This window comes from Geotrypetes seraphini, chromosome 6 (genome assembly GCF_902459505.1).
Source record: "Geotrypetes seraphini chromosome 6, aGeoSer1.1, whole genome shotgun sequence".
In the NCBI taxonomy this organism is placed as follows: domain Eukaryota; kingdom Metazoa; phylum Chordata; class Amphibia; order Gymnophiona; family Dermophiidae; genus Geotrypetes; species Geotrypetes seraphini.
In genome coordinates, this window is record NC_047089.1 from 205,421,884 (window position 1) to 205,446,536 (window position 24,653).

Consider the following 24,653-nt stretch of genomic DNA (forward strand, 5'->3'; position numbering starts at 1 on the left):
GAGACAGAAAGAAAAAGTTGGGGAAGAGAATGAGGTCTGGAGGAGAGGAAACATACAGGAGGCTGAAAGAAAGGAAGAAAGATTGGATGCACAGTCAGAAGAAGAAAGTGCAACCAGAGACTCATGAAATCACCAAACAGCAAAGGTAGGAAAAATGATTTTATTTTCAATTTAGTGATCAAAATGTGTCGGTTTTGAGAATTTATATCTGCTGTCTATATTTTGCACTATGGCTCCCTTTTACTAAACCGCAATAGCGTTTTTTAGCGCAGGGAGCCTATGAGCATTGAGAGCAGCACGAGGCATTCAGCGTACCTCCCTGTGCTAAAACCTACTATTGTGGTTTAGTAAAAAGGGAGGGGGTGTATTTGTCTATTTTTGTATTTTGTTACTGAGGTGACATTGCATAGAGTCATCTGCCGTGACCTCTTTGAAAAAACCCGGAATATGAATAATTAACATTTTCTCTGCCTTTCAGTGTGCTTTGTGGTTTTTTTTAATTTTATTGTTGGTAGATCATTATGACTTAGTCATTATAAAAGTAGCTCGCAAGCCCATAAAGTGTGGGCACCCCTGAGCTAGAGTCTTCTCTGGAGCAACCGCAAGCTGTCTAAATCTCAGGGCAGTCAGCAGCATGCTTCCAGTCATCATCAATGAGAGCCCCCCCCACTCAAGCATGCTCAGTTCATGTACGTTAAATGAGCATTGGCAGAGGGCTCTCAACATCAGCAGCTGGAAACTTGCCACCAGCTAACCCTGAGGCTCAGACAGCTTGCGAAGACTCTGGAGAAGACTCTAGCTAGCAAGGCATGAGGATCCCTGCCAGCTACACTAAAAATATGCACTGCTGCTGGGTGGGCCTGAGTTGAAACTTGGTGAGCCCCTACCCACCCAGGCTTTCCGATGGTAATGCCATTGAATGCAACTATGTTAAACTTCAGCCAGTCATGTTTTCAGGGTATCCACACTGACTAAGTATCAGAAATGTGTATATGCAACAAATACAGATATTAGGCTTCACTTTATATTGAATTGAACTTAAAATTGTATGTTTACCCAAATTAGAAGTCAAAGTTTCTGTAAACCAGGGGTGTCCAACCTGCGGCCCCGTGAAATATTTTGTGCAGCCCCGGTCAAGGGCGATGCAGTGTTTTCTTCTGCTGCCCCTGGGTGTTTACCGTCTTGCCGGTTCCCTCCTCTGTCTTGCTGCAGCATTTGCGTGTTTGTGCAGCCCCAGAAAAAAATTTTTCGGCCAATGCGGCACAGGGAAGCCAAAAGGTTGGACACCCCTGCTGTAAACGAACTGGGGTCCAAAAAGTCCTATGTAATAAAAATAACCATGTCTATCTCATAGATGCTGATGCTGTACATTTCAACCTCCAAGTCCAAATTCGTAGCCAATGAGATACAGAAATATACTGTTTTATCTCGATGCTCCAAATGTCTCTAAGACTATTTTTTGGCATTTTATTCAAAAATTCAGAAATTAATTTGTACCACTGGGCGGCCTGATGTCCTACTAAATCTGTCTAGTAGCAAAGGATCTGCAAGCTATAATAAGTTTTTAAGTTTTTCCTTTCAGGGAACCCACTCTGAATAGCCTGCTTCAACTGCAACCACCTATAATGTTGAGACTTTAAAATACCAAATGATTGTTGCAGCCGTGAAAAATCAAGCAGTTTCCCATTAGATAAAACATCATCCAATGTCCGAATACCTGCCTGCATCCAATTCTTCCATGAGATCCCAGCACCGCTTACTTGAATCTTGGAGTTTAACCATAAGGACTGAAAAGTAGATTTCATTATAGGAATATCTGATAATTTATCAATAAATTTAATTGTTTTCCATATGTCCAATATTATAATGTTATCCTTGGTATATCTAGGTAGTCTGATACTTATTACATGAGATAGTCACATAGGGGACATAATTTTCCATTCTAGGTAAAGCCAATCTGGGAGATGCTCCATGAGCTCGGGGAGGATCCAATACATTCCCTGACGCATTATATAGGCAAACTAGATAGTTCTAAGTCTAATAGATGCTGGCATTGTCATATTAATATAGGGACTCTGGATCACTTGTTATTTTTGTCCATTGATACTTAAGTTCTGGAGGTCAATTTGGGGACAAATATTATTCTTGAGTCATCTATTCCCTTAACTTATGAAGCCATAATTTGTGGTACGTTACTACACATTAAGCCTACTTTGGATAAATATAAAAGCCGTCTTTTCTTGATCATGATAAGAATAGCTATCCAAATGGTCACACATAACTGGAAGAGCCATGACAGAATAAATTACACATTTTGGTGGGCATATGTGTGTACCACATATAAATATGAGAGCATGAATGCGGAATGTATGGGGTTTAATAGTTCATTTAATAAAGTGTGGAGCCTATTGAATACATTTGTTACCTCGCAATAAGGGTCTTGTATTTTTCCTTTTCTTAGATTTCCTTACACATCCAGGATGGGTGGGTGGAATTTAAATTACTTAATTATAATATTGTAATTACTTAATTATAATATTGTAATTACTTAATTATAATATTGTAATCACATCATATGTCTTATTGTATTAATAATTGGGAGAAGGATGGGAGAAAATTATTGTTTTATGTATTACTTGTGTAGTTAATAGTGCGATTTATATAGTATTTTATGTTCAATTAATTGTATTACACTGTCGAAGTTTGAAAATCAATAAAGATTTTTTTTTAAAAGTCAAAGTTTCAATTTTTCCAGACAGCTGAGTTACCTCCTAAAATACTGAGTGGAGTGGAAAGGGTAGATAAATTACTTGTTTACTCTTTTAAAAAAATATTAGGACTAGGGGACATGCAATGAAGCTACAAAGTAGTAGATTTAAAACAAACTGGAGAAAACATTTCTTTACTCAATGTGTAATTAAACTTGGGAATTTGTTGCCAGAGGATGTGATGAAATCAGTTAGCTTAGCAGGTTTAATTTCCTAAAAGAAAAGTCCATAGGTCATTATTGAAATGGCTTTTGGTTTGGGGACATCCACTGCTTATTCCTAGGATAAGCAGCATAAAATCTGTTTTACTACTTGGGAGCTGGCTAGATAACTGGGACCTGGGTTGGCCACTGTTGGAAGCATGATACTGGTCTTGATGGACCATTGACTTGTCCCAGTATGGCAATTTTTTTTTTTATTATTATTTATTTATAAGTTTTCAATATAACAAGTATAAACTTGTACAGAAAAGCAAAATTCAAGAAATAAAAATTCCAAACATAATGATAAAAATCAAGAAATAAATTATATCTTAAATCTCACTCAAGTCCTCTTATATAGGATCCAAGATTATAATAAACGGAATTTAAGTAATCAATTAAAGAAGAAAAGAACAGTTATAGGTAAAACTGTGCTAACAGTCGTCTTTCTCTATCCATCTTGAGCTTTCTCCAGCCTTGACAGTGTTAGGAATGTTGTCAGTTGAGAAGGTTCAAAGAAAACAAATTTATGCAACTTATAATGGACTATGCATTTACAAGGATACCGAAGAAAAAAAGTAGCACCCAGGGCTATAACTGCTGATCTCATTAAAAGAAATTATTTTCTCCGCTTCTGTGTGTCTCTGGCTAAATCAGGAAACATTTGAACTCTCAGTCCCAAAAATTCTTTATGTTTATTTTTAAAATATAATTTCAATAGCCATATTTTGTCCATTGTAAGAGCTACTGAGAGAAGCAAAGTTGCCGGTATGGCTACTTCCCTATCTGAGGATTCTAATAAAGCTGTAACATCCAAAGGCTCTTGATTTACTTCTTGTAAGTTCATTTGATCTTTAATATCTTTAACAGGAAGATAATAAACCTGAGTAAGAGGTGGTATAGAAGGTTCAGAAATTCCCAATATTTCCGTTAAATAACGAGTAATCATCTCTCTAGGAGTTACTGTTGTAATCTTAGGAAAATTAATTAATCTAAGATTATTACTTCTTGAAGAATTTTCAAGTGATTCAAGTTTTCTTCTTAAATTTGTATTATCTTTAATTAAAGCCTCCTGTATTACTTTATGGGAATTAATATTCTGTTGTTGATTTTCTATCTGTGATTTATTATCAGCAGTGATTTTCCGTAGTTCTATAATATCCTTATCATACAATTTAAACCGTTTTTCCATTTGATTTAGTTGGGACACTATAGTTTTAGGAATAGTAGCTACCAGGTCCCACAGAGCGTCCAATGTTACCTCCTGGGGTTTAATTAACTGAGGAAATTGAAAATGTAAAATCCTGTGCTCACCCACTGGCAAGTCTTCCAATGTCTGTTCAGGCTGGGCTAATCCATCTCCCGCAGTTGTTGAAGCCTCGAATTCCATGTTCAGGTTCCCTAAAAAAGACTGGGAAACCGAATCTCTGTCCCCCGGACTGATCTCCACTGCCTCCGGAGGAGGAAACACTCTGATAACCGGAAGTTCCCCCTCCCTCGGGGAATTAGCCGTTCGTGGATGCGGGGGAGGTGCTCGCATATCAGGGCTAAAGGTAGTTTCAAGCCCCAAGGAGGACTGCTGCGTGCCGTTCTCCTGCAGCGTCTCCAGCGGGGGTAGCCCTGATCCTGTCGACGTTCCCTGCATGCACCGGATGAGATCTTCAATGTTGTCAACCGCGGAAGTTTTGGAGCGCCACGAGGCCCCAGCGGCGCTTCTCCCTCTCCGTTTAGGCATATCAAAGGTAGGAAATCGTGCCGGAAATAATATCCACTTTGAAGGAGCTATTGGGAGCAAACGCACAGCGTTCCTATGCCTTCGCCATTTTGGATCCCCACTATGGCAATTTTTATGACATGAAGCTGCTTAGCAACCAATCTCCATTAACTTTCCTAAATATGAATTTGTGCTTAGTGCACATCATCATGGCCCCTAAATTTTGGTGATCATCAGAATTTATTTATTGGGATTAACCACCTTTTTCAGGAAGAGATTCACCCAAAGTGGTTTACAATACATTGAATAGTAATCTTAGCAGCACTATAGAAATGATGAGTAGTGGTATTAGGTACGCTTAGGTATTTTTCCCCATCTTCCCAGCAGGCTCACGATCTAACTGTGATACCTAGGGCAATGGATGGTTTAGTGACTTGCTCAGAGTCACAGGGAGCAGGCTGGGATTGAACTTTCAACCTCCCATTTGGTTTGAAAGTGAGTCAGATTAGACCAAGTGTTCCAAAATATATAACTCCCACTCTTCCCCCCCCCAAAAAAAAAAAAAAAGTCCTAGCATATTTCTATGTAAAAGTAATTCCAACCTCTTTAGTAAAGAGGCTTTGATGCAAAGAAACAAAGCAGTTTGGAATTTCTTCCTCTAAAACTGCCTCTTCCCTCTTTTCTAGTCTTCTGGTGACAAATACATATACACACAGAACAATGAACAAAACACATACACACAAACGTATACAAAACACAATCTGTCACACACATGCTTTCACTCTCATGCAGCCCTCTGCTGCTGCCACACTCCTTTCCTTGCTGAGATAGCTCTGTGGCACAGTGCTAAGAGCAATAGCCTCAGCACCCTGCGATTGAGGGTTCAAACCCTGTGCTGCTCCGTGTGACCCTGGGCAACTCACTTAATTCTCCACTGCTCCTGGTACATTAGATTGTGAGCCTATCAGAACAGATAGGGAAATGCTTGAAGTACTGTATGTAAACTACTTTGAGTGCAGTTGTATAACTACAAAAAGACAGTATACAAATCCATTTCCCTAATTCAATTATGTAATTAATTTTCTTTGTTGTAAACTCTCCTATAAAACCTAGTGATCACACCATAAAGCTTTCTTAATAGTTGCAATATACAACTTAAGCATTTAGGGGTCCTTTTACTAAGGTTCGCTAGCCATTTTAGCGCACGCTAAAACAGCTAGCACACCTTAGTAAAAGGACCCCGACCCTAAGGAAGTCCCCAATTGGCTCAGATGCCTCAGGCCCCTCCTAAGGGAGGGGCCCGAGGTGCCTGAACCAATCAGGGCCTTAGGCCCCTCCCTGTGCCTCATATGACGCACCGGGGCAGGGCCTAAGGCCCGCATTGCATTGCTGGAGGCCGGAGGAGCAGGAGGGACTGAGCACCACTACTGCTCCCAACTTACAGGTACCTGGGGGTTTGGGGTTCAGGGCCGGTTGGGGGGGGGAGGATGGCAGGAGGGAGTTGACATCCCTCCTGCCATATCTAAATTGGTGGGGTTAAGTGGCAAGAGGGAGTGGGTATCCCTCCTGCCATATCTAAGTTGAGGGGGTTCGGTAGGGGGGTGCTGATGGCAGAAGGGAGTGGGCATCCCTCCTGCTATATTCGTGGGGAGGTGGAAGTGTTTGGTGACAGGAGGGAGTGAGCATCCCTCCTGCCAGTTTTGGGGGGTTCGGGGAGGAGGAGCTTTGTCAGGGGGGAGGCCTCTTCATTTTTCTTGGGGGCCAGATATTTTGCGTGTATACTACATGCAAAATGTTTTGTCATTGCAAAAAAATAAAATAAAACCCAACAACAGGCAAACCTGTCAGTAACAAAGTTACAGGTCAGCAGCAGTCGGGTTTTAGGATAGTAAAATCTGATTCAAAATAGCCAAGCAAATGTTAGTGTACCAATCGCTTGGCTATTTTGCATGGGGTTTTACTAATTTGCATGGGTTGGATTGATCAACACGTGGTGGGCCGTTTAGTAAATCAGGTAGCAGCGATTGTCGCTAAACCTGTGAAATCAAGTTTAGCGATGATCACCGACTTTAGTAAATTGGGACCATAAATTGTAAGATTTTATGATATATGGTGCATAAGTATATCTCCAACCTATACGCCACCCATGTGAACACTCACCCTCAAAGTATACACCATCAAATCCAGGCACTTACTTAAATAGGGCTTAGCTGGAAGCTGCTTATTTACACTTATGTGTTCACATATGTATATAAACAACTAGACTATCACATTCATATATGTTCTTACACCCTAAATCCTTATATAATTACCCCCTCCCCCATGAGCCTGGACAGAATACACAAACTGTTCTGACTACTGGAGAGAGGAATTAGGGAGGGATAGGAGAATGCGATGGACTGGGGAGAGGAAAAGGTGCAGATAGCATTAAAAGTGCAAGAGAAAACAATATGCATTTCACAATGCTTTATGGGTTACAGCTAGTGCTACCTAAAATCCTCTCATACATGGATTACAATCTGGAAACAAGAAAAATGCTGTAAATTTACTTTTTAATCAGCAATTGAAATGACTGGAATGCAGGCAGGGGAGCTCGTGACTCTTTTTCAGAGCTTGATAGTCCAGTTATGAAGGGCCTTTTAGCTTTACTTGCCTCCGATTTCTAACCTGGTATTGTGCTCGTGCTGAGAGCAGCAGAAAAACAATCTCCTAAGCATGAAATTAATTACAACCTGGAACTAAAGCCCCCCCCCCCCTTTTATTCATTTCAAGAAAATCTATTACAAGGTCAGGCATGCCTAGATCTGACTTCATATGCCCTAGCATCTGTGCAGTACGAGTAATATTATAGATAGATATAATTTCTGATATGGATTTTGGCAAAAGGGATGTCATGTGTTTCAGCAAGATTTTTCCAGCTAAATTGCAGGGAGGCTCTTTTGAGAATTAAATGACCAGTTATTTGAACAATAGGCAACAAAAACTGGGTCTAATTTTATGGGTTTCTTAGTTTTATGCATTCAGGGCTGGCTTAACAATTGGACTAGGTGAGGTGACAAAGAGCACCAAAATACCCAGCCTCTGACCTTGCCTGATCTACTTGTTAAAGCAGGGGTCTCAAAGTCCCTCCTTGAGGGCCGCAATCCAGTCCGGTTTTCAGGATTTCCCGAATGAATATGCATGAGATCTATGTGCATGCACTGCTTTCAATGCATATTCATTGGGGAAATCCTGAAAACCCGACTGGATTGCGGCCCTCAAGGAGGAACTTTGAGATCCCTGTGTTAAAGCCTTTTCTCTCCCACCTCACAGTTTGGTTTCTTCCCCCTGCCTGTGGGAGTGGCACTGTTCCCTCATTATTCTGTCTTTAGCCAGCTCATGAAAGGGTGAGATATCCCAAGGAGGGAGGGGATGCTGCCAAAGAAAATTGGTTCAAGGTATCACTAGCGCTTGAGCTGGCCCTGGAGCTCCAGTTCCGATGAAAGGGAAGCTGCGCTGTCATAGATACAGCTGGTCCCGAGAAAGTAGCTACTCCTGTAGACTCAGCACAAGCTACTACATCCATATTCCATAGATTTATATGGGAGTCAAAGAGAAAGCAGATGGCATTGATAGGTAGACTAGATGGGCCATATGGTCTTTATCTGCCTTCATTTTTCTAGCCAATAGCAGGGTAAGACATAGCCCTCCTCTCTCCCCTCACAGAACAAATTGAAAACTTTTTATCTTCACCTTGACTTAGTTTGCTACTGAGAGAGCAAAGCCCAAACTTTTAATGGAAGCGTTTAATGTGCCCACAACTTATTTTGAAAACTTCAAGATTCATGTTATTTTGAGACATTTTGTACAGATACAAAAGTGTGATTAAAGAGACCACATTTACTTTGTACCCCCTAATAACATGGATCCAGCCATTTGTTTATTAAAACAAATTGTATTGCAAGACATCACAGAAAGGAAGTGGACAATTTGTACAAAAGAGAGAGGGCTTCTCTAACAACCTTAAGGCAACATAAAGCAATCATAATTTAAAAAGTTGGTAAGGGTGAAGTGGTTATTCTACAAGAGAGTTGATTATATGCAAGAAGTTGAGCAGCAATTATTAAATATAGATGCATATAAAAAAATATCATTAGAGCCAACAACAAAATTACTACAATCTCAGTTTTAAGATTAAAAAAAGTTAATGGATGAAGATTTTCAAATTAATCTGAGTGAAAAGAGGAAGGCTCTGTCTGACCTCTACTTTCTTATTTTGACAGACATTGCAAAGTCTGCACACCTATCCAGAGTTTCTTCCCCCCCCCCCCCCCCCCCCAGCAAGATCCAATGTTTGCTCACCGTTCTTGATCCCAGTGGCACTGCTCTAGCTCTTTGGGCCACAGGCAGCAGTGAAGTAAACACGCTGCCTTCGGCGACCCAGAAGTAGCTTTAACTCTGCCACTACATCTTGTCCCCACATAGTTATGTGAAAAAATTAAGACACCCCATGAAATATTGTTCTTTAAGAAATGTTCACATATCAATGTCAAATCGGACACCCCTACACCCTAATAGCTAGTGTTACCCCTTCGGCTGAAATAACTGCAGTGAGACGCTTCTTGTAGCCATCTACCAGTCTCTGACATCGGGCCGAGGAAAGTTTGGCTCACTCCTCAATGCAGAATTCTTCTCAGCTGTGAGATGTTTGAAAGGTTTCTTGAACGTACAGCCCGTTTCAAATCACCCCATAGCATCTCAATGGGATTAAGATCAGGGCTTTGACTTGGCCACTCCAGGACTATCCATTTCTTAGTTGTCAGCCAGTCCTTGGTGGATTTACTGGTATGTTTTCAGTCATTGTCATGTTGCAGGGTCCATGACAGATGGTCACAAATGTTCCTCAAGCACCTTCTGATAGATTACATATACCCACTTAACTACCTCTCTTAGCTCCAACCCTTGCTCTCTCTTTACCACACTAAACTTCCTACTCAAAGCACCCTCACCTCCTATCCCCCTTCAATTTCTCCCTAAACTATGGCAGAGTTCTTCTACAATAAGATCCAGAAGATTCACCTTGAGCTCTCAACCAAGCTGCCTCCCCCTCCTCCTTCTCTGAAATCACTAAGGAAACCACACATCTTCTCTCATCCTCCAAATCAACTCCCATTCGCCTACACAGCGCTATCTCGCTATCATCTCTCAAATCACATCCTCAACCTACTGCTCTCCACTGCAACCATCCCTGATGCCTTCAAACATACCTAGCTTGATCCCAAGTAGTAAAACAGATTTTATGCTTCTTATCCTAGGAATAAGCAGTTAATTTCCACAAGCCATCTCAATAATGGCCTATGGACTTCTCTTTTAGAAAATTAGCCAAACAATTATGGATTAAATTGATTGATTACTTCTCTCTTATTCAAAGAATTGTAGTTCTATTTTTCTAAATGTATTTTATTGTTTTAGATTGTAAATCACCTTGCTCTGTGTTTCAGTTACAGGCGGTATAGCAAATCTTGCTCAAATAAAAAAAAAATGTACAGTTAGTCAATGGAATAATTAAACAGGATTAAGGAACATGTGAGAATATCAAGCTGCTTGGCCTTTGAGTACAGCAGCTGGATGTTGCCACTGATGTTGATTAAACAAGAGTTACAATAATCTGCATGGTAAACAGTAGAACACTCAACTTTTCACTCCTTGGTATCATACAGTGATACACACAAAACCAGAAAGACTTTCACACTGGACTCCTTTAACTCTTGTTTCAGGTGCCACTAGTGTTGACTTTTTGAACAGGGGCACAAAACAAAGGCATAAAACTAAATAATTGAAAATAAGAAAGTGGTAGAAATCTGGAACGCTTTTCTGGCGGCTGTTATAAGGGAAAGCATCTCCAGAGATTCAAGATAAGGTTAGGCAAGTTCCTGCTGAACCAGAACGTATGCAGGTAAGGCTAGGCTCAAATAGGGCACTGGTCTTTGATCTAAGGGCCATCACGTGAGCAGACTGCTGGGCACGATGGACCGCTGGTCTGACCCAGCAGCGGCAATTCTTATCCTCTATAATAAAACCCTAAGCACGTATGCACACTTAGGGTTTTGTGATCGCTGAGCCGTGCTGTGTCCCTCTGTGCCGAATTCCATTTTGGAACACGGAGGCAGGGAACACGCCGGCGACTCCCCCTCCCTCCCGCTCTCACTCACCAACCGCTGCTGCTCCTCTTCAGAAGGAACGTGCTACCATGGTGGAGAGCGGCCTGCGAGGTTCGTTACAGCCGGCTGGCGAACTTCAGCAGGCTGCTTTGTTGAATAGGAGCAGCAGCGGCAGCGGTTTGTTCCAGTGGGACAGAAGACACCAGGAACCATGGATGGAGGGAGGGTAGGAACAGGAGGGGGGAACAGAAGGGGGCTACGGAGCAGGCAGGCATGGCACAAAAGGGGACCAGGGGGAGAGGGAAAGGGGGCTGCTTTGGGGGTAGGGGTGTGCTGGAGGCAGACAACAATCATGGGGGGGGAAACAGGAGGCCACGGAGTAGGCAGGCATGGCACAACAGGGGGCCAGGGGAAGAGGGAAAGGGGGCTGCTTTGGGGGGAGGGGTGTGCTGGGGGGGGAACAAGGGGGCCACGGAGAGGCAGGCAGGCATGGCGCAACAGAAAAATACAAGCAGGCAGGGGGCCAGAGAGACAAACGGCCAGGGAGAGACACAGACAGAAAGAATGACAGACAGCATCCAAGGAGAGAGAGACAAAGAAAAAAAACCAAAACAGACAGACAGACAGACACATCTACTCTAGCAGCCGTTAATGTAACGGGCTTAAACACTAGTGTTCTTAATAATAATAATAATTATTATTATTATTAAGAAAAAAAAATCATCAAGATATCCACTCCAGAATTGGTCACAAGACTGGAAGAAATTCATGTTTGAAATAATCAGCAATCACAAAGGAAAATCTTTCATAAGCTGTCATGATCCTCATGAAATTAAGTGGGGCAACTAACAATAGCAATTCAAACTACTCTGCATGTAGCTCCATGTGAATGGATTTTCTCCACAGCGTCCTGAACGCTTAAGAGCTGTTATTTCAGATATTTGTGAACCTGGTACAGACTGCACTGCATAACTTCTTTGGCTCAAGATTAATTGTTTTACTGAGTTTATTTTAGTCACTATAAAACTAAACAGGATGTCAAAGCAAATATACAAACACTACAATAGCAGGAACCTGTGATTAAATGCTGCACAAATCTGCAGCGCGATTTAAATGCTATATAAATATGTAGCCTGAAAAAATAACTTGAAAGCTGTGTCCTGAGGAAGGTCAAATCTTTTTAATCCATTATTTATAGTCACAGGGGGCTGAATGCAAAGTTACTGCAAGTGTGTCCTGAACGCAGCCCGATTCTATAAAATATGCCTGATGTTAGGTGCTTAGATCAGCATATCAAGCCGATCTAGGCACCTTAATTTTTTAATTGGCTCATTGAACAGCACCATTAAAAAAACAACTTAAAAAGTTAATTTTTGAACAGGCGCCATGTAGATGTCTACATTGGTGCCTATTCGAAAATTAGGTGTACTTACAGGGTTTGGGCGTGGATTGCATTAGGTGCTAGTATTTTAGGCCAAGAAATATATCGACACCTGTCTTTGATGCCTACTGGTGCGATTCTATAAATGGCATTTAACTTGCCTATTCCCTAGGCGCCTACCAATTCAGGCACCGTTTATAGAATCAGACTCATAGTGCTTCAGACAAAACAGGTCCATAACATTTTAATCCAAACTTAAAAAAAAACAAAAACCCCAAGACATGTATGAGAATATCAAGAACATTAGTAAGGTTGTGTAGACAGTCAAGCAAAGAGGATAAAGTTTGGTGATTTTATATTAAAAAAAGATATGGTCCTGGTACTGGACAGCAGACAGATGCTCAGATCCTTATACAGCCTGCTAAAGTCTTGACCTCTCACGTATGGGTCTGCTGTTCAGGTACCATGATCTTTTGTTGCCTTAGAACTCGGCCTCAACAAAAGGAAAGACAAGATTTTGTTCTCTGCCTGCTATTTTCTCATTTCTGCTGCCATGTCTTGTTTCTGGGGCTTGCTGGTTGTTTTTTTTAGGTCTGCTTTTTATTTTAAAAGAACACTATCTGACTTTATTCTGACCACATGTACTAAGTTTGAATTTGTCTATTTTAAAGCTTGAATGATGGGCTGCCACAGTCTGGTGGATTAGGGGTACTGATCACTATACGGAGCCACCTTCAATTTTTGTTCACCATTTACTGAAAATTAAAATATACTTCTCTTGTTGCCAATTCTGTTCTATAACAAAAATGATACACCTACCAGCATATCCAGTAAATGCTCAATACAGTTTGCTTTTTCTTACATAAAAAGCCTACATAAATATGATACAGTAAATGTTCAAGAATATATAATACTTTGTCATGGCGTCCCTGGCATTTGAAGACGTCTTTGAGAAAGTTTCTAAAATAGAATTGTTTTCTGCTTTACTGCTGTTTCCTGAGTAGGAGGTGAGGGTGCTCTCTATATCTGCAAAGCCATCCACTGGTATTAGTAATATTAGTGGTGGTGGTTGTGGGGAAGCATGGTAGAATGGTCTTCAGTCATCAAAGTCTGGAATATCATCATAGGAATAGCCTCTGTAGCCTTTGGATGCATAGTATGCAATTCGCAGATGATAAAACCCAGGTAAGAATACCAAGATCCCAATTATCAGCACGGGGATAGCTCGATCTGTATCCTGAACAACAACAAAAAAGAAGCAGAAAGAAGTAGACTGTTAAAATGTATTATCTGTATTTATTAACAGAGTGAATGTAGGGAGGCAGGCTGATGGCTCTGTGGCAAATTTTGTGACGTGCCGTGTGCAGGAACTGGTTTTGAATTCCAGGCCTGGCTTCTGCTCCCTGTGTCACCATGGACTGCAATTTATGAGGAAAGGAGGAGAGGCATTTAAAAGATGATGCTGAGCTAAAGCTCCCCTTTCCAAAATGTGGTGCATAATATCATAGTTAAAGAAGAAAGCTAGACAGTAGGGAAATTGTTTACCCCTTTGATAATGTAACCTGCCAGAAGTAGAGCCCCAATGACTATCAGCAGCGTCCCAATCATGAACAGCACAGTTGCCAATGCAATCGCCTTGTACGGGACCTTTGGCGGGCTCTTCTTGAACTTATAGGAATAAACAGAAAGTTTGCATTTAAAAAGACATCACCACCATTACCTTTCTCCCACACCCTAAAGAACCTAAGGCTGCCCTTTACTACCCCAAGTTGGCCATAAAGTGCATTAGGAAAAAAATAAATGGATAAATTTACTGACCTGCAGAATCTACCTTTTGGAAACTTATAACTCACCTAGAGACCAAATAAAAACAAATCTGCAGCTGAAATTTGCTGCTCGGTTTTGGCTAGAACTGAAGCTGAAACCAAAAAATGTTGTACCACTCCACCGGCCCCCTCCTGGCAGAAGATACCCCCCCCTCCCCAAAAATGGGTTTCCAGAGGAGTGGGGGGAAGACCTAGCCATCCTGGGCTTCCTAACCACCCATAGGTTCTCTCTGGGCCAACCTAAACAAGCCATGGTGGTCTAGTGGCTTCTTCAGGGGCAGGAACAAAGCCCATTTCCTGCCCCAGTGGCCCTGCTCAATGGAAATGGCTACTGAGGAAAGTCTTGGTTGCCATTTTGAGATCTGTACTGGCATAAACAGTGTAATCAACACAATGGCAATAATTCAAGAAGATGAACTATAACCAGTGCATAGAGTTTGGTTGTAACTTAGCTCCCTTTCTCGGTCAGTAGCCTACTGGAGTAGTAAGACTAGCAGGAATAATTCAGCAGGGACTTCCAACCTCTTACCTGAAGGTCAATGTATCCATCATCAGTACTGGACAGCTTAGCATACTTCACCTTGCTGCTGGATATCCCAGCAGTTATATTACGTGAAGGCATCATCACAGGAGGCGAGGTCAGCTAAAATCTGGAACAAAACAGAGACGTGGTCAAGGAACTAAGGCTTGAGTGGGAAAGGTCTGCACTGTTTAATACACTCCATCCCTCAGTACTCACACACTACTCTCCCCTCTGCCATACAAAGCCCTTGCTTCTCTTTCCCAGTTGTGAGATAACATCCCACCCCTTTCTCTCTTGCTGACACACTGAGGCACCATCACGCCCCCAATTTTAAAACCTGCCAGCTACTGGGTGAAACACTGCTATATATACAGTACTGATTTCTGTGAACCTGTTTTGTGTTGCTCTATATTTAGATTGCCTTTTAATGCTTTCTAAAATTATCTTCTTAAGATCACTGCATTAATAAAACACATCATTACTCAGGGGTTTTATGCCAAGGCTCCAAAACAGTGAATGACATTTTTCTCTGTACGCTGTCTGATTACATCCCAGCCCCATTGATCTTAGTCTATAATTATTTTAATGGCTTTTGGATTTAAAATTTTGCCATCTACATTTCCTAGTGCAACACTATTACATAAACCTCTCTCATCAAAGTATTTAAGGCCTAAAGAGCCATGCTTCTATTGAATTATCAGAAAAATTAGCAGTCCTTCTCTTCTAGGAAACTGAGCAGTCAGCAGTAGCTCTAACACCCTACTGGAGACATTTTAAAACTAAATCTGAACCGCCGGCACAAACCGCTGTTTTTCACTCGCGTCTGCCTTCACCTGGTCTCCTCTTCAAAGCAGCCTGCTGAGGATCGCTGGCCGGCTGTAGCGAACCTCGCAGGCCGCTGTCCACCACGGTAGCATGTTCCCTCTGACATGATCACATCAGAGGGAACGTGCTACCGATTTGGACAGCGGCCTGCGAAGTTCGCTACAGCCAGCTGGCGATCCTCAGTAGGCTGCTTTGAAGAGACCAGGTGAAGACAGACGTGAGTGAATAACAGCAGAAGCAGCAGCAAAAGGAGACCAGGAAGCCAGGATGGAGGGAGGGTAGGTACGGCGGGCCAAATCTGAAGGTGAGACCGGGAAGAAGAATGGGGGAAAACATAGAGGCCTTCGGGACGGGGGCGGGCTCTGGTGTAGAAGTACCCGGAGGGAGAGAAGGGGTGCAGATGTGCATATGCTGAACTGAGTGGAGATTGGGGTGGGGAAGAAATAAAACAAAGGAAAGGGAGAGAGATGGTGGGCAATGGGATGGAGGGAGGGAAGGAACAGAAAGGGAGAGAAGTTGGACACAAGGGATGGTGTGGAGGGGAGATAAAGATACTGATAGGAGGATAGTTGGGAAGAGAAACGGAGAGATGGTGGACCCTGGGGTGATGAGGAAGGAGGGAGAGATGCTGGTTGAAAGGGTAGTTGAGAAAAGGACAGATGGTGGATCTGGGGATTGTGGGGTCCATTGCTGCAGCTGCGGATATGGACACGAAAAAAAGGAAAGATGCCAGACCTCCGGGGGAGGGAAGGGAAATGGAGGACAGAGATGGATGGTTAGCACGGATAAAGAAGAAAACAACAAATGGGTAGGAGACCCTGGCAAGCGAGTTATCAGAAGACAACCAGGGCCTGGGACCAACAAAAGGTAGAAAAAATAATTTTATTTTCTGTTTTGTGATTACAATATTTATTTTGTTTACACCACAGAGCTGGTGTGGGATTGGAGACGTTGTAACCCTATACTTCTACTAAAACTAAGCCTTAGTCACTTAGGAGTCTTTTTATTAAGGTGCACATTTAGTGTGCGCTAAATTAGTTAGCATACTTTAATTAAAGGACCCCTAATTAACTTAATTACAAATTTGGCCCGCGGCTTTGCCTTTTTTTCAGATTTCGGCCCCTTATGTGATTGAGTTTGACACCCCTGCTCTACTGCAAAACAGTTTGTACAGTGGGGAAGTCTGTTACATGAATGCACCAGTTTTAGACTATTTAATGTGTCCCTCATTTTTAATACTTATTGTTCCTTACCCAGCAAGGAAATAAAACAATAAACATAAATAAAGCGAAAACAATCAATTCACATTGGAAGCTGACTGAATTCTGGTTTTGGTTACAGCTACGGTGCTGAAATTGCCCTAAAATCCTTTTTCTGCCCAGTTTCGGTCGAAAGGCTATGGAAGCTGAAAATCTATGCTTTGTCCTTATTGTCTCCCTCTCTCCCCTCTCCAAACAGGCGTTGCTTCTCCCTCCTGCCACCTGTAGGTGCCCCCTTCAGGCCTATTTTATAATCCCTAATGGTATATTCAGGTCAGAAGCGATCCCCAGTCGCTCCTGCCCATCCTGACTCTGCTCTCAAAACAGCTTCCACTAGATGTCATGGCAATCTCACAAGACTGCCACAAGAAGTCACAGCAACATTTTGAGAGAAGAGCTGACAAGGCCAAGAATGACTGAGGATTCACTCCTGCCGTTAATACACCACTAAGACTACCAGATATTCTATTCAAGTCAGGATTTATAGCCCTCTTATCTCTCTCCTCAGCCATCTCTTCTCCAAGCTAAAGAGACCTAACCTTTTTTAGCCTTTGTCCTGTTCCCTTAATCACTTTGTTATCTTTCTCTGTATCTTTTCTAATTCCTATATATCTTTTTTGAGATGCAGTGACCAGAATTGAAGCACACAATACTCGAGGTGCAGTCATACCATGGAGCAATACAAAGGCGTTAGGCTATTCTTCATTTATTTGCTATTCTTTTCCTGCTGCCACACCTAAGCACAAGATTAACATATTGTCCACAATAATACCTAGATCTTTTTCCTGGTTGGTTAACTCCTAATGTGGAACCTAGCATCATGTAACTATAATTTGGGTTATTTTTCCCCATGTGCATCACTTTGCACTTACTAACATTAAATTTTGTCTGCCACTGGAACGTGTGGATGGGCATAATCAAAACATATGTCTAAGTCTGATTTGGGCATATGTCGCTAGACACGCAAAGTCAGCAGTAGGAAAATGCCCATTTTTGAAAAATACGTCTAGAATATATATTTTTTTAAATCGTCTTTCTGAATGTACAGGCTATTGTTCGTCCAAACCACCAGGACATCTTATCCTTATACCACATTTTCGACCAAAATTTTGTCCAAGTTCCAAACACCCAGAACAAGACCATTTGGATGTGGAAGGGGCCAATCTTGTAAGGGACTGGCCACCCCCAGACATAGCAACAGAGCAGTGGGGCACCTTACCCGGCACTGCTGTGAACTTCACAAAAAGGGTGCCACATAAACATCTCACCAGAACTCCCTTATAGGTTATGGTGAGCCCTCCAAAACCCACTATACCCATCTGTCTACAACCCCAATAGCCCTTATGACTGCAGGTGGAACCTATATGGAAGTAGAGTAGTGTTTTGGTGGGTGCACATGTTCCACCATATATGTAATGGATAGAGTGGCTTATGGGCCTGGGTCCTCCTCACTATGGTTTACTTGCCCACCCCCCAGGTTAGGCCCCATCCTACCCATATACTGCCCTAACCACTCCTCCAGATATGCCCCTTTCAGACCTGTCTTTTAGGTCATCCAAGTGCAGTCAAAACTATTACCAGGTTATGTGAGGAGCTTCCTCCGACATCAGAGGGAATGCTTCTGACTCAGTCGCGGGCACACGTAGGAGCCGCCTGCAGCTTTGTGCAGAGAAACGACTGTGGCTGGAAGGAGGGAGCCAGCCAGAAGGTATACACCTGCTGGAAGGAGGCACGTAATTGGAACACAGAAAGGAGGGAGGGAGGGGGAGAGGGGCGTATTAGAACTCAGAAGGGAGGGAACACAAACTTCGGACAAAGAATGGAAGGAAGAAGTGGGGGGGGGGCATGAACTTGGGACATAGAATGGAGGGGAGGAGGGGAGCATGAGCCATAGGATGGAAGAATGGAGTGAGGGAAACAGATGCTGAAGTGGGGGAGGAATAGAAAGGGAGAATTGGGTGTCTAAGTGAGAGGGAAAGAGAGATGGTGCACATGGGGAAATGAAGACAGGAGAATTGTTGGGTATAGGGAGGGAGAGAGAATTATTGGACATGGTGGTAGGAGAGGAGTGAGGTAGAAAAGAGATGAGATAGGGAAGAAAGAGATGAGAGGAAGTAATGTTGGATATTGTGGTAGAAAGGGATGCAAGATGGATGGAAAGGGATGCAAGAGGGGCCTCAAGGAGGTGGAGATGGTGGGAATAATACTAGGATCTGAATTACATACAAATTCAACTTAAGAACAGTTTAAAAAATGGAACCTGTTCTTAACTCGGAGAGGGCCTGTATAGGATCATATAAGGACAGGTAAGAAGACTCCCTGAACTACAGATCTGTTCTGCTCTGAATGTATAATGTGCAACACTTTCACAAAAGATGATGATGTCACAAATAAGTGTAGGCAGTACTGCTTCAGTTTAAAGGGGTGTAAATTTCAAAAAATGGAGGAAAAAGCCTCAGACAAATGCCCTTCCACCACCACAATGGTGGATAAAGGTGGTTGGGTGGTAACCTCATTGGCAGAAAACCTCCATTGCACTCCCTATTAAAAACCTTTAAGCAGGGCTGTCTATGCAATTGATAGATGAAAAAACTTTCAACTTATCTTTATTGATCGGTACACTGCTCTGAATGTATAACATGTTAAACATCTTAAATGAACAATCAAAATAACCATACCAATCAGAAACATTTATGGAGCTCAAACATTCTCCCAAATGTGTTATAGCAATATTCTTCACACCCTTAAGGTCTGACTGACATCAAAATCTCAAGTTTTATCTTGAACTTCCTAATTGAAGACTGTAAGCAGGTGAGGTAAATACTGACAGGGCGTGGTTCCTGAATGACACACCTATCTACTAGAAAAGACATTTACAAGGTAAGAACCTAATCTCTTTCTAGTGCAATAGGTGTGTCATTCTGGACAGTTCCAGAAATCTAGGGTGGGACTTCTGTGCCCGCTCACAAAACTCAAGGACCCAAAGAGTGTCCTCCGATGCTGGCATGTCCACTCTGTAGAACTTGGGAGAACGTATGCAGAGCAGACAAGGGCGCTGCACTACAAATCTCCCCAGGTGAAATCACCCAAGCTTTCACCTATGAAGAAACCATGCTTCTTGTGGAATGTGCTTTCAAAGAGACCAGCAATTGCTTGTCACAAGCAATATATGCTGACGAGATGGCCATCCATATCCATCTTGAAACAGTAGCCTTAGATGCCAGTCTACTATGTCTTGCATGACCAGTGAGCACAAACGGATGGTCTGACAGTTAGAACTCATTGGTGACTTCTAGATAAGATAGGCGGACGCTCCTCACATCCAGCTTCTTCAGCATCTGGTCCTTTTTTCTTTGACCCTTTGGTCTGGTATGCTGCTAATCTTGCTTCTTGATTGACTGGGTGTCCGTTGCAATGGACTCCCCAGCCGAACAATCTGGCATCCGTTGTGAGAATCACCCACAAAGTTATTATAAAAGGCATGCCCCATAACAACTGTAGTGGGATTCCGAAGTCTACTGAAGAGTCATTTGAAGGAAGTCCATTTGTGGGGACCACCAGACAGTAGTGCATTCTAGACAGAATGCATGTGAGCTTTCGCCCAAGGGATCACATCTATAATGGCTGCCATGGAGCCTAGTATTTGGAGGTAGTAGTGCCATGCAGATGGAGCTGGCTTGGCCATCATGTCCATTATCTAAGTGCAAAGCTTCTGTCTGCGTGCCTCTGCTCTGGAAGATAGACTCAGCCTTCTGCCATGTTGAATAGAACTTCCAGGTATTTGTTTTAGAACCAGTTGCCTCTTTCAAAAATTCACTATCCAGACCTAACCACTTGAAACACTGCTTGCTCCCCTTCTGATAACAACAGATTTCTGATCAGTCAGTCATACAGATATGGACACATTTGCAATCCTGCCCTGAGGAGATGCGCTGCCACCACCACCATCACCTTAGTGAAAGTGTGTGATGCTACTGCTAATCTTGAGGGGAGCGCCAAGAAATGTCTCTCCAGCACATAGAATCTCAGGAAACTCCTGTGTTCCAGAAATAGGGGAATGTGCAGGTAGGCTTTTCTACAGATTCTGTAAAGGCAGCTCTGAATAGCCTTTTCCCTTCCCTTTTGTATTATCCTTCATTGTGATCTTTTCTGATTATATTGTAGTTCTCTCCCTCCCCCCAGTCCTTTTGTCTCCTGTTTGTTTGCTTGTTTTTGTCCTTGTCTCGGCATTTGTTGCAACATTTTAAATTTGTATTCCCTCCTTTTTTAATTGTATTGTATTTTACATCGCCTAGAATGTTGATAGGCGATGTAAAATTTTTAATAAACCTTGAAACCTAGGGAAGGTAGAAATTCCCCCAGAGCTACTGCTGCAATGACTGACTGCATGGTTTCCATGCAAAATCATGGAACCTGAAGAGCCTCATCAACGTATGTGAGATCCAAAATGGGTCTCTATCTTCTGAGCTTTTCTTGAGCACCATGGAGTACATAGAGTATCTGCCTGAGCCTGATTCTTCGGGCAGCACTGGCTCTATGGCCTGAATTTCTACAAGTCTCTGTACTGTTAAGACTCTACATGATTTTCTGGGTGCCCCACTGGAAGTCCACAAACCAGTCTGTTAAAAGATTGGTGAACTCGAGCTTGTACCCTCTCTGAATGATCTCCATCAATCTGAAGAGATTTGTACCCAGACATACGCTGAGAGCCTTCCTCCTATCTTCAGTGGGAAGACTTCGGCCCTGGCATCATTGCACTTTCTTGGAGGTTGATGTGGGACAAGAATTGGAGGCTTGACTTTGTTTAGGTTCTATAAATTTCTGTCTTGATAACATCTCCGAGATGAGGCTACTCCCAAGTACTGTCGAAGCACCTGGAATTGCAAACATTAGACCAGTCAGAACCTCTAGAACAGTGGTCTCAAACTCGCAGCCCACCAGGTACTATTTTGAGGCCCTCGGTATGTTACCATTATCCTGGAACATTGCCCGCCTCACTGCTGAAACCTCACGCAAGCGCTTTCCTGCATCTGTACACAATTGTGAGGTGGAGTGGAGAGGACAATCGTGTACAGACGCAGGAAAGCGCTTGCGTGAGGTTTCAGCAGTGAGGCGGGTAAAGTTCCAGAACGTAATCATTAAAGGCTTGTGTGTATGTGTACGAAATCTCGTGAAATTCGGTACCTCTCCTAGCAATAACTGCTTGATGGCAGTTGTGTCCAGTGCTGGAGATGAGAGCCGAAGGCGGTTGCGGACGCAACCACCAGACACTTAAGGCAAAAGTTTTCCAGGCACCAGGCACAAGTCAGATATTGATTCTCCCCTCTACAAAAAAAAACAACAACTAGAGGACTAAACCAAAATCTTGTCTCTTGCAGTTGATCCTTTAGATTAGAATCTAAATCACAATTTTCCATGAGGTAAAACTCTTTATAGTTTATAAATCTTTCCTTAATTGCTTCTGATAATTTCAGCTATACACAGCTGAAAGCAGTGCAACATGCAGAAAGTGAAAAACTATCTAAAATGTCAATCTATCTATCCAAAATGCGGCCCTGCAAAGGGTTTGAATTTGAGACCACTGCTCTAAAAGTTTGCGATCTGCTATTAGGCAGAGATTTTGGCCAACAATCTGCCACGATGGCTATCAGATCGTCCAGACCCTTTCCAAACAAAATCTATCCTTCAACTTTATTTATTTAAAAATTTATTACTCACAACCATTCAACAACCCTGAGCGAGTTACAATCTAACATGCATAATTAAAACAATGTCACAAGATCTCCGGTGTATCTCTCTACCGAGCCAAGATGAGTAGTACTGACCACTGTCTTTAAGTGTCATCAACCTATGACTACTTTGGGGCATTAGTTCTGGTCTTGTCCCTTGGTACAAGTCTTTTGGACTCAGATTCCCCAACATCTCTCTGCTATGTGGTATTACACATATACTTGTTGTCCTGAACTGTTATTTACGTTGAGTCTATTCCCTGTTCATCCCCAAAGGGTTTTCGGGGATTTTTGGAACTAGCTATTTTACTGGGGGAAAAAAACCATTTTGAATAACATTGTTGAATAACACTGGAGCCACCAACTTTGTTCCATTGGCGCACCCTCATGATCCAGCAGGCTTTCATGGAACAACTCTTTTTGACTTCACTGGATACTACAACAGGACATTTGTTTTGTAATATTTGGAAGCCTTTTTGGCTCACCTTGACCTCTAAGGCTCGGAGTCATTTCTTGAATCCATGATTTTGTTGGAAATATGGCGCTGGAATATTTTTGCTGTTTTGTATAATTGGGTGGGTGGGAGGTGTGGGGTTGGCTATGGAGGGTGGTTGGGTGGATAGGAATTGCTTTGTATTTCTTTGCTGATTTCCTATTGCTTATTTGGTGTGTGCTTTGTTTACTGAAAATTTGGTTAATAAAACATATTAAAAAAACCCCGAAAACAAACGTCACAAAATACAAAGACATAAAACCAAATTATTTCATAAACTATAACAAACAATAATATTCTGCAACAAATTCCTGTTTCCGCATAGGTGGGACTTGCAGAAGCAGCTTCTGGGGCAGGACGGAGGCAACAGGCTTCCCTCATTGCTTGCCCAAAGATTCAATGCAGCAGCCAGGGAGGAGGTAGGTGGGGGAGTCAGGAGCTGGAGAGAGAGAGGTCTGCGGAACCTGGGGTGGGGTTTGAATTGGTGCAGGCTCTAGTATTGGGGTGCAGTTAGGTGAAGAGGGAGAGTGTGGCAGATGTTGGAATGGAGAAGGGGAGAGTTGCAGTACAATGGAGGAGGGACAGGGGAAAGAAGAGAGAGATATTGGTCCTGTGGTGAGGTACAGGAGAAAGGATAAAGAAGGAAGAGAAACTGGGCAGGAGAAGGAAGGGTAGATAGGGATGGAGCTGGAGCTGGAACTGAAAGGGTGATGAAATTCAGTGGAGGATAGATGAGGGCCAAAATGGTACAAGAGGATGGGAAGGGGAACTAAGAAAATGGGTGAAAGGTGGGGTGGGACTGTGACCAGTGGGAGGCAAGGGCAGGGCACGGTATAGGCGGGGGTGTAGTCACATGCCCTCTTTTTTAGTCTTCTGAAATATGGTAACAGCAAGGTAAATTTAAAAAAAAGGGTCAGGAAAGAGAGAAAAAGTGTGCCCTGAAGCCATGCAAGTGGGGGCGGCTTCCCGAGTCCGTGCAGATCAAAGGAAGGCGTTAAGCAGCGCCCCAAACGTCATCACATTCAGATAATTCTTATACTGAAAGTGCGCTTAACAAAGCCTAATGACGATAGTTAAAACACCTCGGAATCAGTCTGCCCCGAAATAATCCGAAAACGTTCTGTACTTGCAAACCTACCGTAAAGCATTTGTGGGACGAACGAGGTGCGCAAGATTACGGCTACACTAATCCTGGCCTATCTCCTCATACTTTACCTGTACCGGGAACCCATGCTCCCTGCCACCACTTCACCCAGAAACGCTTTCCACCGACTAACTACTTCCGGCCACCGTACTTTAAAGAACTCCCTATGCAAGCTACCTTTCTATTGGCGCTTGCAAAGAAAAGGCCAATTGGTCTGCTGCAGGCTGGAATCCATCCAATTTTCGATGGTTGGGTTCATTGGCCCTGAGTAAACACGGCGGAATCCGCGAGATACGACCTTGTTCCTTGGCCCAGAGTAGCCTAAGCATTGTACAATGGTAACACGGACCGCACTTACAACAGAGCAAGAGCTAAAAGTTGCTATCAATAGCTATGAACAAGGTTTTCACGCTCACGTCCCCTATTGGATATAAGAAAATCTTTTATTTGCTGTACACCTAGTCATAATTTATTAAAAATGGAAACTTGTTTAAAATTCTTCGCATTCTGTAACGAGGAATGGTGCACAGTTGATAATTTCCTAAATATAGCCCTGAGCCCAGTCTATAAGCTAACATTGATACAGCACTAAGCGATGTTCAGGAAATACTTTAAAATTTAAGATGAGACCACTCACACATAGGCAGGGTG

The 24,653-nt window shown here is 42.7% G+C and overlaps 1 protein-coding gene across 2 annotated transcripts; it reads right to left on the minus strand.

Moving 5' to 3' along the window:
- Window positions 1-11,804: 11,804 nt before the first annotated feature.
- TMEM230 (transmembrane protein 230) lies at window positions 11,805-24,199 on the minus strand. Of its 2 annotated transcripts, none has more exons than XM_033950607.1 (4): window positions 24,074-24,199; window positions 14,559-14,679; window positions 13,749-13,871; window positions 11,805-13,440 (listed from the first exon to the last, which is right to left on the minus strand). In XM_033950607.1, the coding sequence occupies exons 2-4, from the start codon at window positions 14,652-14,654 to the stop codon at window positions 13,300-13,302; spliced, it is 360 nt and encodes a 119-aa protein (XP_033806498.1). In that variant the 5' UTR covers window positions 14,655-14,679; window positions 24,074-24,199; the 3' UTR covers window positions 11,805-13,299. The 2 variants fall into 2 exon arrangements, with proteins under 2 accessions (XP_033806498.1, XP_033806500.1); XM_033950609.1 differs by lacking the exon at window positions 24,074-24,199 and adding an exon at window positions 23,997-24,017.
- Window positions 24,200-24,653: the final 454 nt, after the last annotated feature.

Bases quoted from the DNA above. Each gene is read 5' to 3' on its own strand.
- TMEM230 (XM_033950607.1), bottom strand. From the start codon at position 14,654: ATGATGCCTTCACGTAATATAACTGCTGGGATATCCAGCAGCAAGGTG. The intron at 13,872-14,558 runs GTAAGAGGTTGG...TATTCCTATAAG, and splicing joins ATGGATACATTGACCTTCAG to TTCAAGAAGAGCCCGCCAAA. The intron at 13,441-13,748 runs GTAAACAATTTC...GTTGTTGTTCAG, and splicing joins CAGGTTACATTATCAAAGGG to GATACAGATCGAGCTATCCC.